Source organism: Syngnathoides biaculeatus, chromosome 8, assembly GCF_019802595.1.
Source record: "Syngnathoides biaculeatus isolate LvHL_M chromosome 8, ASM1980259v1, whole genome shotgun sequence".
NCBI lineage: Eukaryota > Metazoa > Chordata > Actinopteri > Syngnathiformes > Syngnathidae > Syngnathoides > Syngnathoides biaculeatus.
Window position 1 is genome coordinate 25291996 of NC_084647.1, and position 20365 is coordinate 25312360.

The 20365-nt window shown below is 42.8% G+C and overlaps 1 protein-coding gene and 1 long non-coding RNA gene across 3 annotated transcripts in view; one reads left to right on the forward strand and one right to left on the reverse strand.

Moving 5' to 3' along the window:
- The window catches only part of egln2 (egl-9 family hypoxia-inducible factor 2), a 27896-nt gene extending 15604 nt beyond the window's left edge, over positions 1 to 12292 (forward strand). For both annotated transcript variants that reach the window (XM_061828092.1, XM_061828091.1), the window contains exons 3-6: positions 6524 to 6643; positions 7688 to 7824; positions 10324 to 10391; positions 10487 to 12292. In XM_061828092.1, coding sequence (XP_061684076.1) covers positions 6524 to 6643; positions 7688 to 7824; positions 10324 to 10391; positions 10487 to 10539 — 378 coding nt within the window. In that variant the 3' untranslated portion in view covers positions 10540 to 12292. The remainder of the gene's footprint in view (positions 1 to 6523; positions 6644 to 7687; positions 7825 to 10323; positions 10392 to 10486) is intronic.
- Positions 7825 to 16622, reverse strand: LOC133505131 (uncharacterized). The gene is made up of 3 exons (XR_009796154.1): positions 16344 to 16622; positions 15154 to 15299; positions 7825 to 7951 (listed from the first exon to the last, which is right to left on the reverse strand). It is a non-coding gene; the product is annotated as an uncharacterized LOC133505131 (long non-coding RNA).
- Between the last annotated feature and the right edge of the window lie 3743 nt (positions 16623 to 20365).

A 20365-nucleotide genomic window follows, 5' to 3' on the forward strand; every position in this document is an offset into this window, starting at 1 on the left:
TGGTCATTCATTATTAAGTGAAATGTCTCCTTTCCTCTCGTGTATTCATAATTGCTCTTTAAGCAAGGGAAATTCTATACTTGACTATTCTGTTCTGTTAAAATTTATTAGAATTGTCAGTTAGAATACTTGATTCCTTTTTTTTTTTTTTTTTTTAAATCTGTTCTGGTCACCATCCATAATGGTGCATTTGTATGCCTTTTTTTGCTGGAACAGTTTTGCTGCTGAGTTTGAAATACGCCCTGTATTTTTTTTTTCAAATTTCTTAATTATTCTGATCAGAATAAAATGTAAAAAATGTAAAAATGCAGCCCTATGGGGGCGCAAACCAGTGCAATCTGTAGGCCGGTCCCAAGCCCGGATAAATGCAGAGGGTTGCGTCAGGAAGGGCATCCAGCGTAAAAACTGTGCCAAACAAATATGAGCGTTCATTTAAAGAATCCCATACCGGATCAGTCGTGGCCCGGGTTAACAACGCCCGCTCCCGGCACTGCTAACCTGCAGGGCGTCGGTGGAAATTCAGCTACTGTGGGTCGAAGACAAAGAAGAGAAAACCGGATCCAGCGTCAGAAGAAAAAGAGGAATGCACAGAGCCTACAACTGAGTGTAGGGACTTTAAATGTTGGGACTATGACAGGAAAAGCTCAGGAGTTGGTTGACATGATGATTAGGAGAAAGGTTGATATTCTGTGCATCCAAGAGAGCAGGTGGAAAGGTAGTAAGGCTAGAAGTTTGGGAGCAGGGTTTAAATTATTGTACCACGGAGTAGATGGGAAGAGAAATGGAGTAGGGGTTATTTTAAAGGAAGAGCTGGCTAAGAATGTCTTGGAGGTGAAAAGAGTATCAGATCGAGTAATGAGACTAAAATTTGAAATTGAGGGTGTTATGTATAATGTGGTTAGCGGCTATGCACCACAGGTAGGATGTGACCTAGAGTTGAAAGAGAAATTCTGGAAGGAACTAGATGAAGTAGTTCTGAGCATCCCAGACTGCGAGAGAGTTGTGATTGGTGCAGATTGTAATGGACATATTGGTAAAGGAAACAGGGGCGATGAAGAAGTGATGGGTAAGTACGGCATCCAGGAAAGGAACTTTGAAGGGCAGATGGTGGTGGACTTTGCAAAAAGGATGGAAATGGCTGTAGTGAACACTTATTTCCAGAAGAGGGAGGAACATATAGTGACCTACAAGAGCAGAGGTAGAACCACGCAGGTAGATTATTTTTTGTGCAGACGATGTAATCTGAAGGAGGTTACTGACTGTAAAGTAGTGGTAGGGGAGAGTGTAGCTCGACAGCATAGGATGGTAGTTTGTAGGATGATTCTGGTGGTGGGTAGGAAGATTAAGAAGACAGCAGAAGGGCGAGAGAACCATGTGGTGGAAGCTGAGAAAGGAAGAATGTTGTGCGGCCTTCCGGAAAGAGGCGAGACAGGCTCTCGATGGACAACCGAAGCTCCCGGAAGACTGGACGACGACAGCCAAGGTGATCAGAGAGACAGGCAGGAGAGTACTTGGTGTGTCATCTGGTAGGAAAGGGGAGAAGGAGACTTGGTGGTGGAACCCCAAAATACAGGGAGTCATACAAGGAAAGAGATTAGCGAAGAAGAAGTGGGATACTGAGAGGACTGAGGAGAGGCGAAAGGAGTACTTTGAATACTTTGAGAAGTTGATGAATGAAGAAAATGAGAGAGAAGGAAGAGTTGAAGAGGCAAGAGTGAAGGACCAGGAAGTGGAAATGATTACTAAGGGGGAAGTCAGAAAGGCACTACAAAGGATGAAAAATGGAAAGGCAGTTGGTCCTGATGACATACCGGTAGAGGTATGGAAGCAATTTGGAGAGATGGCTGTGGAGTTTTTGACCAACTTATTCAACAGAATACTAGCGGGCGAAAAGATGCCTGAAGAATGGAGGAAAAGTGTTCTAGTTCCCATTTTTAAGAACAAAGGGGATGTTCAGAGCTGTGGGAACTATAGAGGAATAAAGTTGATGACCCACACAATGAAGTTATGGGAAAGAGTAGTGGAGGCTAGACTCAGGACAGAAGTAAGTATCTGCGAGCAACAGTATGGTTTCATGCCTAGAAAGAGTACCACAGATGCATTATTAGCCTTGAGGATGCTCGTGGAAAAGTACAGAGAAGGTCAGAAGGAGCTACATTGCGTCTTTGTGGATCTAGAGAAAGCCTATGACAGAGTACCAAGAGAGGAACTGTGGTACTGCATGCGTAAGTCTGGTGTGGCAGAGAAGTATGTTAAAATAGTACAGGACATGTATGATGGCAGCAGAACAATGGTGAGTGTGTGCCTTAGGTGTGACAGAGGAATTTAAGGTGGAGGTGGGACTGCATCAGGGATCAGCTCTGAGCCCCTTCCTGTTTGCAGTGGTAATGGATAGGCTGACAGATGAGGTTAGACTGGAATCCCCTTGGACCATGATGTTCGCAGATGATATTGTCATGTGCAGTGAAAGCAGGGAGCATGCAGAGGAACAATTGGAAAGATGGAGACATGCACTGGAAAGGAGAGGATTGAAGATTAGCCGAAGTAAAACAGAATATATGTGCGTGAATGAGAAAAGTGGAGGGGGAAGAGTGAGGCTACAGGGAGAAGAGATAGCGAGGGTCGACGACTTCAAATACTTGGGGTCAACAATACAGAGCAATGGAGAGTGTGGTCAGGAAGTGAAGAAACGGGTCCAAGCAGGTTGGAACAGCTGGCGAAAGGTGTCTGGTGTGTTATGTGACAGAAGAGTGTCTGCTAGGATGAAGGGCAAAGTTTACAAAACAGTGGTGAGGCCGGCCATGATGTACGGATTAGAGACAGTGGCACTGAAGAAACAACAGGAATCTGAACTGGAGGTGGCAGAAATGAAGATGTTGAGGTTCTCGCTCGGAGTGACCAGGTTGGATAGGATTAGAAATGAGCTCATTAGAGGGACAGCCAAAGCTGGATGTTTTGGAGACAAGATTCGAGAGAGCAGACTTCGATGGTTTGGACATGTTCAGAGGCGAGAGAGTGAGTATATTGGTAGAAGGATGCTGAGGATGGAGCTCCCAGGCAAAAGAGCGAGAGGAAGACCAAAGAGAAGGTTTATGGATGTGGTGAGGGAAGTCATGAGGGCAGTTGGGGTTAGAGAGGAAGATGCAGGAGATAGGCTAAGATGGCAAAAGATGACACGCTGTGGCGACCCCTAACGGGACAAGCCGAAAGGAAAAGAAGAAGAAGAAGAATAAAATATAAACTTTATTTTTTATTTATTTTTTTTTTTTGGTAAAATGACTCTTAAGAACTCAAGACTAGAGTGTAGGATTTGCGACTTGACCCTGGTCGTGCATTTCTCAACTTGGGAATTGACTCGGGACTTGAAGGCAAAGACTTGTGACTTGCAAATCAATGACCTGGTCTAAACTCTGTTAATCAGTACCACTAGATGTACCAGAATTTTTTTTTTTTTTTTATTGAGTGGTCATAATTTTCCCACCTCTGGTCATCTTAAAGCGCATCTGTAAGCACTGATATAATATTTCTTATGTAACATATGTGAGTTTGTGTGACGCATTTATGCTGCAGGCGAGCGCTTCACCGTTTGCGGGTCTTATATTAATTATGCTTGATAGCAGTGCTGTTATCAAAGCTCCTACGTGCGCAGTTATCTTTTCACATGTAGTGGGAAAATTGCAAAAATGTGCATATGTTATGTGAATTTAAGACTTTAAAATGTCCCTAAGTACTCCAGCTAAAGTGCTCATGGTTGTTTGCCAACAGTATATGTGCCCTACGATTGGCTGGCGACAGGTCCAGGGTGTGCCCTGCCGTTCCCCTCAGCTAAAATAGGCTCTACCTCACCAGTGACCTTAATAAGGACACCTGCTATACAAAATGGATGGCTGAATAATATTAAACATCTACGAAGGCTATAGGCTGAATTAAATGCTAGCACAAATTCAAAGTCACTTGGCTGGGATTGAGAAACATGAGGATGCACTTAACCCCCCACCCACCACACACGCAACCATCGTCATTAATCAGAGGTGACCACAGGGACAGGTGGCGGTTGTGCTGGAAATCTTTGTTTTGATTTCCTCGGGGTGGTAACTCTTGTTATACCACAGCGTCGACGATAATGTCAAGGAACTCAAATCAATACTCCAGCCGCAGGGAACCTGTTAGTCATGAATGACACTCGGCTACAGCTCAGGTGATGTGATGCAGAGATGTTCCGGCGTTTCCAACCAGAGCAACATAAGTCGACGAAGGTGGCAGAATCTTCCTTTGTATTCATCCAGTGGTGTAAAGTGGGGTGTCTGTGCCAGTGGTCAACTGTCCAAATGTTAGCACTTTGTGAGTCATGTTGCATTATTGCACACCTTTTTTAACAGAGCCACTACTGCTGTTTACAACAAAACTGTCATTTATCCAAAAGTGGTGAACGATAGAAACAGCAGCCGGTGCACTTTCAATTGCTTTATTGAACTGTGACAAAATAAACATAATAAGCATGTAATCGCCACATTCGTACGCAAGTTGTTAGAGCCACAGCTGCCATCCAGGCACTTTTGATGCAGAATGGCTAATGGTTGGCCCATGAACTGTCAGCTGAATACCTGGGCTCACATCAGCCAACTCTACACTTTCATTCGCTGACGCCCACGTCACACACCAGGCCAAGCTCCGTGTGCCTGCATGGGTTTCCTCCCACATCCCAAAAACATGTAAAATTAATTGGACACTCCAAATTGACCCTAGGTGTGATTGTGAGTGGGACTGTTGTCTGTCTACATGCGCCCTGCGATTGTCTGGCAACCAGTTCAGGGTGTACCCCGCCTCCTGTCCGTTGACAGCTGCGATAGGCTCCAGGACTCCCCACGACCCTTGCGAGGATAAGCGGCGAAGAGGATGGATGGATGGATTACTCTGTTAGGAAACGTTAGTTAGGAAAGGAACATCTGTTGAATACTTGATTCTAAGAATACATGATAGTTCCAGCTCTTGAGGTACGCTGTCATCACCTGCCAATCACAAGGCGGTTTTGAATAGGGTATTGAGCCAGGGCTATGTTATGAAACACAGCTATTGGGATGGTGGTTTTGGGAGTGGACCAGTGTCATAGTTGTTGCTGTCATCATGGGACTATTATTGTTGTTACTATGGTTGTTGTTGTGCTCATTGTTTTCTTGTCTCTCCTCTGGTTGCTGAACCCCCACTATCCTGTTTTCGCTCTTTTTCACTTGCCCTCTTCTTTGCCCCTCCAACTCTCCATCTCAACCCAACCAACCAAGACAGATCCTGGGTCCTGCTTAGGGTTTCTTTCTTGCTTGTTTCCATTGCCAAGTGCTTGCTCACGTGCGATTCAGTTGGTTTTCTTTAACATATGAATATTGTGGTTCTAGATTTGCTCAATGTGTAAAGACCCTTGACAGAACTTGTGCTGTGAACGGCCGCTATGTGAATAAAATTAACTTGACTTTTGAGCGTTGCGTGAATCCTTCCACAACCAACGACAACCTCAATGAAAACAAGGCATCTCTAAATTCACTCTCCCCCCCAGAAATCTAGAGATGCATACTTTCTTACCACTGCTGCGGGCTATCATCATCAAACATCTCTCTTTGCTGCCAGCCAGTAAAACAATCTGCTGTGGTTGTTATCCACGTAGTCAGCGGAGATATTTAGAAATCTGAGAAACATGATCTTGTTGCTGTAGCCTGCACTCATGACACCCACTGTCGCAGTTTTCACTTCACGCTACATTTTTTTGCCCATTACAGCCACTTTATCGTTGGAATGTGCACTGACATGAGAGTGGTCACACAGCAGGTCTGGACTCCCCTGGCGAGAGTGGCCTCTCGAGTGACCTCTCTGGCTTGATTGAACACAGGCATGAAGTGGGGGAAATACCAGCGCAAGACCATTGTTTCGATAGTGGATTTCAATGTGTAAATCACAGCGTTGCCCAGCTGCTGAACTTCCACGTTTCCATGCTTTTGACACTGTGGAAACCTCGACGAGTGGTCTCTACTCACTGACCACAGATACACCTGCAACAACAACCAGCGCAAGGGTATTAATCCTTCATTCTTGGTCATAATTATATGGTTTTGTCTCTCAAAGTGAGAGCCGTCTCTAAGGCAGTGTCCAGTATCAGCCCAAGAAAGTATTAGAAATACCTCTGTCTCTTCACTCCCGAAAACAAATTTACAATATGCAATACAGTGTGTCACTGATGGTGTAGGGGTACATACACCTCACTTTGGTGTGGGCAGCGTGGGATCAATTCGCGGTCAGTGATGGTGTCAATATGTGCTCTGCAACTGACTGCCGACCAGTTCGGGGTACAGTCCTCCTTTTGCCCAATGTCAGCTGGGATAGGCTCCGGCACTCTTGCGATCCTTGTGAGGATAAGCAGCTTGGAAATGGACAGTATAGTGCAATAATCCATGTCACCATGCTGTTGTTGATCTCCTTTATGACGTGTAATTGCGTCGAACAGATAAAACTAATCATTCATTTTTCCCCGTTGCAGGCCATGGTTGCCTGTTACCCAGGCAAAGGTGCAGGATATGTCCGCCATGTGGATAACCCTAACGGTGATGGCCGCTGCATCACATGTATCTACTATCTCAACAAGAACTGGGATGTCCAGGTATGATAATACAGTGAATCAAGGCTATTAATGGTGGATGTGGTCTGAGTCAAGCCATGTGTCGCAAAAATCTGCGGATATTGAGACTCCCTCCTGAAAAGGGGTTTGTAATAGTCTATAGATGCTACAAAATGGGCAAAAAGTTATTTAAAACTGAGAGAATTATGAAAAAGGGGTTGTACGATGTACTCAAAAAGAGAACACAAACTGGTATTGTGTTTAGAGCTCAGACAACACAACTGCTTGTCTTTCATGACAGTCGCTATGTCAGATTACCAGACATGGTGTCATTAATTCAATTCATTTTGTGTCCTGGAACAGGCGAGAAAGCATACTACAAGTATGAAACTGACCACACCCAGTCCAATCAGTGCATGCCGTCTCCAAGAGCACGGTCCAACAGCACATGTTTTTCGGGGAGGCAGGACAAGAAGAATGAGTCCAGGCAGGAGCGAAACAGTTTTTGGGCATGCAGGTCCGCGTGACACGAGTGCGGTCGGCTCTGCATAAACAACGAGGGCATATTACTGTGGATGCTGAGAGCGCATGCTATGGAGAAAAGAGAAGAGAGTGCTCGGGTCAGGGAGTGGCCGGCGTTTCAAGGCACTCCGTCACCATATTGCTCAATGTCTAGGAGCAATTCTAGACCACGTAGGCCATGTCACCCTATGCGGAAAAACAAACAATTCTAACACACCAGATTTGTTTGCGTCATGGTTGTGAGGTATCCTAGACGACAGATTGGAAATCGTTTAGTATGGCACACTACATTGGGTAATAACTCTTGATCGGAGACTCAAATTGCAAATGATTTTTGTCTGCAACGTGTCAGTATATCCACGTAATCCGAGCTCCACATTAATTACCGAAGAATATAGAAGAAGAATTTCTTCCACAGAAATTGTAAAATTCTTAAATTTCAACCGCAAATATGTGGGAGTTCATTGTACTTGTTGTTGTTCCTGTCTCCCCTCCCTGTTGTGAAGTGAATTAACACAAAAAGTATATATTTTTTTAATTAATGTATTTATTATTATATCATAGACACAAGGAGGAGTGCTGCAGATCTTCCCCGAAGGTAAAAATGTGGTCGCAAATATCGAACCCCTGTTTGACCGGCTGCTCATCTTCTGGTCGGACCGCCGCAACCCTCACGAAGTCAAGCCGGCCTACGCAACTCGGTGAGCTTCAACTCTGAACGTTCAGTACATGGATTTCCATTCACGTCACTGAGCAGCATCCATCCTCCTCTCCTAGCTAGGGGGCAAGGTGGGGTCAGAGGCAGGAAGTATGTGCAGTATGTGTTTCCTGAAAGAGGGGGACATGCCGACAGGGAGGAAGGTTCAATTGCAGGGCTCGTGCTAGCGAGGGCCACACATGAGAGACAGGAATAAACAATGCAGCCCCACAGGAGAGCGAAGACACGGTGGAAATTAACCCGTCCGTGACCTACACATCAGCTTGACTTCCACTCACTCTCAGAGTAAAAGCAGCGCTCAGGAATATTCTCTGAAGTTGAACAAAACCTGTTCTGGGAGGCTTTGTCCATTTGTTCAATTTTCAAAACTAATTTTCTCAAAAAAAATAAGAGAAACAAAAATCAACTTTTTCAGCTTTTGCCTTCAACGTTTACAAACCTTATCAGTGTTTGTATTGCCCATTCGCACCTCACCATTGGCTCATTGAAATGGGATGTGGTGACACGAATATTGCCCGTGTTAAGTGCGTTGGCGAATCAAAATTGTCTGCATCAAAAGTCTATCCTGATCAAGTTGGGTTGAGCGCTCTCATCCAGCTTTGTGTTAATGGTGGTAGTGGTTTAGTTTCTCCCCCGGTTTTTAAAATGGTTTATCAACGAGGCGGACTCAGGAGAGCCGCAGTCTAACCGCTGCTAACTAAAGGCCTCTTTACACTCCCGGCAACTCTGTGTAACTGCCGCTCACACATTGAAAAATATTGCTGTTCGGAGAAAGCCGTGTAGATCATCTCTCGGGATTGGGCCGTTTTAGTCTAATGCTGTGATGACGTACTCACAGTTCCTCCGCGCTCCACATACCACCTACGTTGTCATGTTCTTCATCAGTTTTGCAGCATAATTAAAAGTATCATCTGGTCATTTAGGTCAATTTCTTGAAGCAGACACTGTTCCACGGTCGTCATTGTTGTTGCTACATTCCTTGTTATTGCAAAGAGTAAAAATAGCAACCGGAAATGAGCAAAAAGTACTGAGGAAACTCCACCACCCTGTGGCGTCCTCACCATGACCAGCCGTAGCGACACCTCCGACTTGGAGAAGAACAACAGCACATTTTCAAAACTGCACATGTGAGTTGCGCTTGAGTACTGTATAAAGGCCAACTACGTGTGGGATAGCGGCAGTGATGTCAGCGCAGTTGCCAAACACACACACACACACACACACACGAGTATAAAGAGGCCTTAAGCAGACAGACTCGCGGGCTTTCTCAGCTGCGGGCAGCTGCGCGCCCGGGAAGATAAAACCAGATGTCGACTGGTGCCTAAATGAAGCATATTACTGCAAAATACGTCTGAAATGTTGACGATCTGTGTAATCTGTTCTCGCAGCTAGCTTGCTGACTTTTTCATCAATGCCTGAGCAGCACGTCAAATGTTTGAATTCGAGAAAATTCTCTTATTTAAACTTATTACTAAAATGAACAAATCACACTTCCCATTTTGTAAGCCTGCAGTGTCCAACTTAAAGGGCTACTGTCATGAAATGGATGATTTTTAGTATGTTATTGATGAAAAAACAGCAGCCAATATGGGCCCATGCGTTTTTTCACCACAAAACATGATTTTGACGTATACAGCTTTTTGTAACTCCCTCCATGAAAATCCTCTCGAGGGATTTGTTTTCGATGACCGGCTGCTCATGAAACAATAGTGTAATATTGCCCCGAGGGCTCAAAACAATAGGATAATATTGCCCCGGTAACTTCACTCGCTTGTCTGGTGTTTGCCTTTTCGAATAGAGCTTCCGTGTCAGACCAGGCACGTTTGTCTCCCATAGTTAGGGTGCACTGCGTGTTTTCATTGGCGAATGTCCGGGTGACGTCACGGACGGAGGATGCAGCCAATATGGTGACCACTTGGATATCGTAGAATGACACTTCTGCAACTTTCCGCATGGGTGAACACTTTTTTTCCACCGGAAGTCACAGTAATCCCCGTTTACCCAAAAGGAATTTTTGCTCTTTTTTTTCTTTCCGTTTTGAAGTCTTGCTAAGTATTCTTGCCAACAGTCGTGGTATCCATGGGGAAACGGAGATGCTGAGTTCCGGAGGTTCAAAGGCCCACTACAGTTCAGCCTGTAATCTCCAACAGACAACTTCCCAACCTGTCACGTTCTGATGGGGTCCCGCCTGTTTTTAAAATTCTTTCAAGGTTTTTGAAGGAGTTACTTGTCTAAAATCCTCAAAAAGTGCCTAACTCTAAACACACTGATGGATTGCTTTTAGCATCTTAAATGAATTAAGCATAAAAGATGTCAAAGGAGTCCATGCTTCCCTCAATTTTATACAGCCCTTGGAAGGAAAAGTTTTCACAGCCCTCCCTAGACTGTCATTTTATACTCAACAAGCAATGTCATTCAGCTACAAGTATTTCACATGATATATTTCTGTATTACCATTTACTCAACCCTTGCTATCTTTCAGCTATGCCATCACAGTCTGGTACTTTGATGCCAAAGAGCGGGCAGAAGCAAAAGAGAAATACAGGCTAGGTGAGCTGAAAATCTTCTGTTGCTAATTCTCTATTTAGTCAATCGGGTTATATTGTGACAAATGCTGCTTCTTTCTCTCCTTCCTGTGTCCATAGCAACGGGACAGAAAGGTGTTCAAGTGCCTGTCAGTCAGAACAGCAGGACATGAATCCGTGCTAATCACCGGAGAGCCAGCATGAAAGCACCGTGTGCCTTTCTGAGCTCTTAATGGACACCATAAAAGGAGTTAAGGGATTTAAACTGTCACTCGCTTGTGCAGAACGGACCAGGGTGTTCTGGTAAAGGTCGGCCCAGAGTCCTCCCCGTGGAAAATGAAACATTCCTCTTCCTTAGATATCTCGCTGAATCCTCAATGAGGATGACTAACTGGAAAAAAGGACTCCTGTTTATTTTGTTTTGTTCATTATTTTGCCCATTATAAGTAATGTGAGGAATGCCCCCCAATTCAAACAATAACATTATGAATCCAATAGAAGAGACACACAAAGAGCATAGCTCATCAACAGGACTTTTTGACCCGTGATAACTTGCTGGACAGATATGAACGGGCCATTACGGAGAACTACTGACTACTTGACAGCGACGAGAAGATGGTACTCAGTACACACAATCCACACGAACCTAAACTGTCTGCAGAAGATAGTGGAACAGAAAGTGGCGTAAGCATTTCATTTTCTCTCCATTCAATGCAATGCTTCCCTGACAGAACTACATGAGGGGAAAAAAATTCACTCTACATTTAGAAATATTGTGGACACACACAGCTTTGTAGTCTTAATCAGGGTCTGACGTAAGGGTGTTTTGTGCATGTCTGTGTCAGTGCGGGTATGTATGAGACTCCACTTGTACCTCATACATGCTCAAACACAACAAAAAAAAGTACAAAATGAAGATGTCTACCACATGCAGATAGATAATTCAAAGATAGCTATAGTGAGGATGGAAAAAAAGGATATTGTATACACACCGGCCATACCTGAACACCCATGTAATACAATACAAGAGCTGTACGGACGCTGAACTGACAAAAATCATTCATACAAGGGCAAAATTTAAACAATGTGAATTTTTATTTTGGTGAAAGAATATGGCAAGTATAAGTCTGTGACTTTGAGTATTACTCGATATTGTTTACATTTTGACAAAAAGGTCTTTAGAAATATTCTTCATCTAGAGGTGCATCAAATATCCTTTCTTCCAGTAATTCATTTTAAAATTTGAAATTTGCGGTGGTGCACAACTGTACTACATCATGGGTTCAGTGCAGATCACTTGGAAATACATGTACTGTACAGTTTTAAAAAAAAAAAAAAAGTTTTCAACATTTGACCCGCTCATGTAATCAAATAGCGTAAGTGAATGAACAACAAAAAGCATGTACTCCAAACAAAACTCATCATCTTTATAGTTTGAATCTTGTATCTCATTAGAATGAGCAGGTGAGTTTAAAAGCTAATTATTAGCATAACATTTATCTGTAGACTGTAAATTATGTGGGGATAGTACAGTACCAAGCACAGGGTTGAGCACGCACACACACAAACTGTTTGTGAACTGCAGCGTCTACTGCGCGCGTGTAAGCATGTGACTTTTTCAATGGGTATTTGCACATACTGTATGTGATAGAGCTACTGTCATGATAATGGTTACAGTTGTTTGCGTTAGCCTAGTAAAACAGGTTACTTTACAACTAAAAAAAAATGGCACTTTATTTAATGAATTGAATGAGTGTAAAGAAAAAAAAGCCAGAAAAAGGAGTTATTTTTAAGTGGCTCTGGTTGGTGAAGAATATGCAATAATATCTGTGGGTTTTTTTGTTTTTAAACGCTTACAACAATCAAAGAAATTGTGAAATGACGTGTGACTGATCGAGAAAAAAATTAAATGCAGTCTAATAATGATTTTTGGTGTCGATGTTTTAATTTTTAGAAAGATGCTAGAAACATAAAGACATTGCTACAAAATTACCAAGACAAGCTAATTCAGTTAAGAACTGCACTGAAATTCAGCTCGTTTTTCCTCATTTTCTGCTGCACAAAATCCCTTCGGAACATCACCTTTCAACAACAACAAAAAAGATTCAAGTTCCTTGAAGTTAAATGCCAGTTCCACTCTTGCCATTACATTACACTTCCACAAGGCCACAGGATTCAATTTAGAGCCAGAGTGTAATTTCTCTTCAACAGCTAACTTGACCAACTCCATTTTAAAGACAAATGTGTGGATAATAACACTTTCTTACGAGATCCATCCAGCATCTTCACAAGGTCTTTAGCTTTTGTTCTGAGGTTGATTTTTTTAGATTCTGGACCAAAACAGATTCATGTCTGGGACACAGAGCCCGCCTCCTTCCTGAGTGGTATGATGGCTGGACGTTCCTATGATGTTTATATTTGCATATAATTGTTTGAACAGATGAACATGACATCTTCAAGTATCAGGAAATTGCACCCAAGGATAAGCCATACATGTGGCCCTACAAGATTCTTTCTTTGAGTTCCTGGCTGATTTCATTTTTCCATGATTTCAAACTAGGAAGCAGAGTGTTTGAGGTGTGGTCTTAATAAACAACCTCAGGTGTGCCGCGAATTAACTCACGTTGTCAATTAACCTATCAGGGGCTTCCAAAGCCATGACCTCATCATGTGGTATTCCCCCTGTTCTTTAAAGACATAGTACTTTTTGTGTACGTAAACTTTTGACCTCAAAGAAAATATAAAATTCTCTGAGAATTCTGTCTGTCATTATTGTGCCATTTAACAAAATGAAATCATTTTGATGATCTTGACAGACCTGAAACAGGAGAGGTTTAGTCTGATTTCACTTTAGTAAGGGAGACAAAAAAATAAATGTGTTTTTGCAGAGTACCTAAATGTCTGGCTTCAAGTGGTTAATTTCCGATACAAAAAAAGTTAATTATAAATGTCTGAGACTTGGCTACATACAACCGTGCCTTGTGATATGAGTGATTGCAGTGCATCAAAACTGGGGAGACGAGTGGGGGTTTGGTGAGGCGGTCACAGGGCAAGAACTACCTGTAACTGTCCCCCTCACCCAGGCCAGCTAGCTCCATAAAGGATGTGGGAATGTATGTAGTGCATTAAATGTCCGCAGGGGGAAAAGGATGGTGGGTCAGAGGGCAGACCTGGAAGACCTGGCCGAGTGTCCTCCTCGGGCCGATCCTGCCCTCCTCCCACAGATGAGTGTATGATGCATTAAAACTGGGGAACCGACAGGGTGGGGTGGACCAGACCGGAAACCAGCACTGATGTGCCAGCACCCGGCCCATCATGCCAGTAACCCAGGGGACCCTGAGTGAGATGTGAATGTTCCCAATGTGCAACTTATGTAAAGTGTGAGTGCTAAAAATGTGAAGAATGTGTGAAGTCAAAGGCTAGACTCCTGCAGGGCCAGGTCCGCCAGACCACAGGTGATATTTGATCCAAGAAGATGGAGGAATACATGTAGACAGATTCAATGAGGAAAGATGATTTGGGATATGAATGTTTTGCGGTGTAACCGTGGTCAAGGAAAAAACAAAACTTGTATCCCAAGGCACGACTGTATCGTAAAATGTTTAATAAAGTACACTGTACAAGAACAATGCTACAAACACTCCTGAATTAGTACAAACTGTGTAAACCTCAACAAAGCAACGAACCATACTGGGGTTTTAACATTTAAATGTTACAGAGAGAAAGGATGAAATTAAACTCAATATAAACAAGATAAACAGCTGCTGTGTCAGATTATTGCACTTACTTGCTGTTTTGCTTCGTACATGTCTCCACCCTGAAACCGGGACAGTGTATCATGGGACTCTTGGGTCCAAGGGTAATTCACACATCAACCACGTTAGCCTTTAGAGGCCAATTAAGGTTCATCTCTGTTTTTGTTTGTTTTGGATGCTCTTTCAACATACTGTATTTTCGCAGTTAACTCTCAAAGGGTCAACAACACATTCTGTTCCAGGTCCAAACGCTGGGACACACAGTTTTACATCAATAACTGTTGTTAAATTATACTGTACCTTAAATGTACTTCATAAATATCGCTGAATAACGGCTTTGCAATTAAATAATGAAATAATGCAAGTAACAAGATGGCAAATCAATACTAATGTTGGAATTTTGCCTCAGGAGTACATGCCAGCTGTGGAAGCTGTGCAATATGATAATCTTTTAATACATGAGATTTTCTGATGCGCTCAGACAGGAAGGTGCAAAATCTGCGCAAAAAAAGGCTGTTTGTCCCTTTGTGATGCAAGTTACGTCTGTTTTTTTGGAACCCCTCAAAAACGAGATGTAGCATGTCAATGGATTATCCTCTCGAATACATTGAAATTCAATTTTAGACTTACTTTAATTACAGTAACATGGTTGCACATCAATGCTCATGTTAGAGTTTGCTTTAACACCCATTAATCATAACGGATCACAAACACATCTTGCACATTTGACACACCACTGAGAAGAATGTTATTAACAAGTCTGCCAAACTTGAATACATATTTTTAAAAATCCCCATTTACATTTTATATGAAATAAGCTTCCAAAATTACAAAAAATAAAATTATGGGACTGTGTAGGTCATGACCGCTGTGCGTGGAACTTCAGCAGTCAATCAAGTACGTGTCACTGTGCATCTTAAACAGTTAATGTTCTACAAGAACCACACAATACCAAGTGAGGTGGCAACTTACTGGATGGTGCCAAACCCAAGGCCATACTAGCAAGCGAACCAGCACATTTAATGAAATTACCTTTCCCTGAGGTGTCTCTGTTGGACGGTTCCTTGTGCAATTGTCCCAGACCGCTGGTAGCTACTCGAGCTGTTGGCCCGGGCCAGCCGAGATGCCCAGTTCACCACTGCCTCGTGACATGTGCCGCCCGGCTTGTGGAAGAGACACTGTAGCACAAATTACACAAAACACACAAGACATTTCTTTGTTTTGTCAGCGTAGCCTGATGACCAGCTTCATGCTGTAGTGGTAGAAATGGGCCAAGTTATGTATGGATAACATAAGTAACAAGGGTATTCCGGGTTGAGTGACAATCATCGAAAAATAGAAGAGAGGATTCAACTGATGTATGGTCAGACCTATCAGCTTGATTTCATCTCTGCTGAGTCATTTTGGTCACACTTTTTTTCTTTGTCTCAATGGCTAAAATATTTCAGGAAAAGGGTTGCATGTAGCTTGGGAGACAACGTCAGAGCAAGATTGCCATTTTAAAAAAAAATACTGTATGTCTGTGATGGGAAAAAAAACTGTAAAAATATAATTTCAAACATTTATCTGCTGTATTTGAAATGTAATTTCCTCATTAAGATGAATGGACAAAAAAGAAAAACATTTTTGCTAGTTGGTGTTTTAAATCGTATTTAAGAATTGCGTTCACCACACTGAGGGTTGCGTCATGACTCTCCTGACAACTCTAATTTTTACAATTTTTCCATCTTTTGAGCAGAGATGGTTTGAAATTCATGCGGTGGACAGAACATGTCCTCGAGTTTTGGGTCTTTCCTCTAGCACTTCCCGGTGGCTCATTTTCTCCATAACAGTTGGCAAACAATTGAATTTATACTTCCATGATTGACCACCAGAGGACACAATAACACATCTAAACCACTCGCTGCCTATATATTGTGCGACTCCAATACGTTGATCGTGTGTGGGTGTTAGTCGGTCTACAGTAGTTGAATACGAAGCAGATCATGCTTCCATTGGTTTAATAGATTTTTGTTTTAACGTAGAATATTGAGAAGAGCTGAGTCATAAATTTAGCAAAATTATCTATAGTATTTTGTCTACGTTGGTAAAGTTAATACATTCGACTGAAATAAACCGTGAGACTTTGAGCTTTGTGTTGTCATTGCAATAATGCAGTCCCTCGAAATTGTTATTCCTCGTGATAAATTTCCGCGGAAAGGCAAATAAAGTGCGTCGCCCACCCTGTCACGGTCCGGGCTCGCGAAGGCGACGAAGTCACCAAATATATCAAATAAACCTAAACTAGACAAGATGTGGCACGGGTACCGACAGACACGACTTCAACAACGCAGTGGACTGAAAAGAAAACCGACAAAAGACAGGGCGTTAAATGGTGTACAGAGAGCTTGACGAGACGAGGAACACTTGGACAAGCCGCGAGTGAGAGAGGGAGCCGATTGGTCGACACAAACGAGGAAGGTCAACGTAAACAGGTGGACACAGCTAACAAAATGAGCACACAAGACACGGAACACCGGAAACAAACAGAACTAAGCCAACCAAAACGGAGAACAGGACACGTCCTCTCTCTGCCCTTCCTTCTCATTTACCGACTGTGTACTTGGGGGGGGGGGGGGGGGGAGAAGGAGAGTATACATCATTTTTAGTTCTCCTAATTGTTCCCATCGTATTGCAGTCAAATCAAAACGTACATCATTATAGAATCGGCACGTTAATTTCTCGACATTTAAGATGTTTCTCTTATTTATTCTGCCAAGGAGGTCCTGCTTTCGGTGGTTGTTTGATTTAAGCAAACGTGATGAACTATCAAAAGCGAAAATATACTCTGTGTTGTGTAGGCTATTTAGGGATTTGCGAGTTTGGGCCCTACGCGTGTTCACGAGTCGAGCAAGATATGACCAATGATTAGAAAAAGCTCACAGCAAATGGATTTATTATAAAGGAATGTGCAATACAGACGTCCGGGTCTTATTTAGGCATCTGCCGGACACGAGACGTGTCTCTTCTGGTAGGGTAGCCCAAGAAGAAGACAAAAGCTGCCCGGTAACACATGGTTTTTAGATGTATGGAACCATGGTAAAAGTGGCTGCCCCGCAGTTCGGTCCTGGGCCGGGATAGTAACTTTCCGCTCCTTAATCTGGTGTCGTTCGTCTCCACGGCAACGCCTGGGAGAGGAGGATGCCGGCAGCCGGTTTTCTGCGTACAAATATCAAGGACAACCACCGGCTCCACAACACATCCTTGTCTGATTAGCAAATGGACAACACTTTATCTGTTGATCAAATGTATAAGGTCATATTTAAGCAAATAATGAAAGTGCGATACAAGTAAAATAGTCTATGATACAGTTGAGTAAAAATTTACTAGACCACACTTGTTTCTTCAATTTCTTGTTTATTTTAATGCCTGGTGTCAATATTGTTGACCCGAAGAATTTAATGAAATTCAGCAGATTCCATAATGCTTTGCACTATTTGACACACTCAAGCTTGTGTTCCCACTGATTTTGGATATTACAGTATTAAGAAAACAACGGAAAATGGGTAGATATCCCCTATGAGATTAAAGTCTTATGAGCTATTTTTGTACATTTGGTTGTACCAGATATTAAAAAGGAGCAAGAAACCAAAGAACCAAGTGTGGTCTAATACATTTTTCCATGACTCTATCTTGCCATGGCAGAGATTTCCACTTTCCAGTGAACATTTCTGTTTCCCCATTATATAAAACCGTCTGTGTTTTTGTGTATCAAAGCGTAGTTACGTACATTCAACGGCAACGTGTTTTCAGTGGATGGATGTGAACCTGACCCTTGCAATGTCTGTTTTCATTCGAATGCATCCATACATTTTCTATCAAAGCGGCACCTGCTCAGTCCGGAGGATGGACTCTGTGATAATGTATACCCCAAACAGCCACAACACAGACGAATTAAATTAATCACAGAGCGCAATATAGACATGACCACTGCAAGAAATTCTTACGAGGGTGATTCCACCTAAATGACTGTTGTTAGCTGGTACCGGCCCCTCTCCACTGTATCTTGACGATTGTTATTTTGCATCCAAAAAGATGTGAAACATTCTTAGTTGGGGCATGTCTCTTCCAAAGAGGAAACATTCTGAGACAGTTCGCGTACTGAATATTAATACATTGTGTAAGTCGTCATACTGTTGTAGCTGGTTGGTGTATTTTCCCCTATATTTGTTTGTATAACGCACGTGAAAAGAAAAAAAAAGCTCTAAGCATTACAAGCAGACCGACTGGCTATCACAATTAGGGATGCTCGGCTAGGCAGGCTTTGTAGCTCATTCAGACAGTTCTCATGGGATGGCTTGTGTCTAGAAACCTAGCCCACTGGCACATCCAACACAGGGTCAGGCTTAGACAGTCTGACCCCACTGTCTGACACGGGCCCCTATACCTAGTCTGTCTGCCCCACCCGTCAGAAAGATGATTTCAAGTCTGTTCGGCAAGAGAAAATGATTGTGAATTTATATAGCAGAAGATGCTGAAACAGAGGTAAGGTACACCCTCGACTGGTCACCAGTCAATTGAAAGGCACATATACACAAACAACAACTCACACCCACCCATTTTACAAAATGCAGGGACAATTTAATCAATCTAAGGGTGGCTGCACAATGAGCAACATGGCTGAAAGGGACTGGCCAGGACAACTGGAAAAAAAATGTCACCAACTCATCTGGATATTGAGCAATGCACACGTATTAAGCAACAGGCTGGAATGGAAAAACTGTGACCACTGGTGTTTTGATCTGGAAAGATTTGAAGTTGTCACTGGATCACAAAATGAAGTGGGGGAAGGGTTTTCCTGATTTTTTTTAGGTCAACCTTGGGGGTGCGCATTATACCTCAGGGCAATAAGGGACAACCTCATTGAATCTTAAACCGGTTTCATTTTAATATTGAAAGACTACAGTACCAGAGCAGCCTAAATACCTTTTAGAACTTCAAATGAACTTTAATAATGCTGGCCAATGAGGAACTGTGTTTGGTAATATTGCAGGAGTCAATTTATGAGGGTGGTTATTAAAAATGCAATCTTCGGATGAACTGAAGCATTAAGGTTGGGATGGGAATGCATGGGAATAGAATATGTCTGCAATGTTGGGAAATTGAAAATTTTTGTAATATTAAAAATGCACTCTGGTTAAATAAAGGTTGCTTGATTGATATATATTCAGTAGAATAGAATTACACTGTTGTTCACTCTGCGGTGGTGGCTGGATATCTTGGACCAAAACATTAAAAAAATGGATTCTGACCCCTCCATTCATTTGTGCATCTGTATGGATTATTTTCATCCATCCATCAATTTTCTCGATTGCTTGTCCTCATTAGTGTCGCTGGTGAGTTGTGGACTCTCCCAGCTGACTTTGCGTGAGACACGAGGAACACCCGGAACTGGTCACCAGTCAATCACAGTGGGCATAGAAAGGCTTGGTTGGGGAGTAATGGAAGGCATGTACTGCCCTCATGTAAGTAAACACTGCACTATCTCGTGTCACTGCTTTACTTTGGGTAAACACTGTATTACCGATGCCAGATGCTCTAACTTGCCAGCAGGAATCAAATATTTTTCTGCGGTTATGACATCATTGTTTCAAGATGACTAGCGCGTGTTCATGCATGCATGTGTAGAGCTTGATATTTTTGTCCCACCTCATAAGAAACACCCCATCATGGGGAAAGGTTTTAAAACTTGGTTGTAAAGCTAGTTCATCTAATTTTCCTCCTGGGATGAATAAAGGTGACTCATCTTAGCACGTCTGCCTCACAGTTCAGAGGTTTTGAATTTGAATTCCAGGTTCTCTGCTATCCTCCAGCATTCAATAACTCTACATATTAAACCTTCATAAGACCAAAAATACAATATATTGTTTGTTTGTTTTTTTTTGTTTTTTTGCATAATTAATATTGGGAGTATTTCAAAAGTAATTTCAAGTAATCAAGTTAGATTCCGGGCGGCACGGTGGAGCAGCTGGTAAAGCATTGGCCTCACAGTTCTGAGGTCCCGGGTTCAATCTCGGACCCGCCTGTGTGGAGTTTGCATGTTCTCCCCGTGCCTGTGTGGGTTTTCTCCAGGCACTCCGGTTTCCTCCCACATCACAAAAACATGCAACATTAATTGGACACTCCAAATTGCCCCTAGGTGTCATGCTCCTGGCTTCCTGCCCAGGCTGGGCGTGGCCAGCCAATTAGTCTGAGCACACCTGCA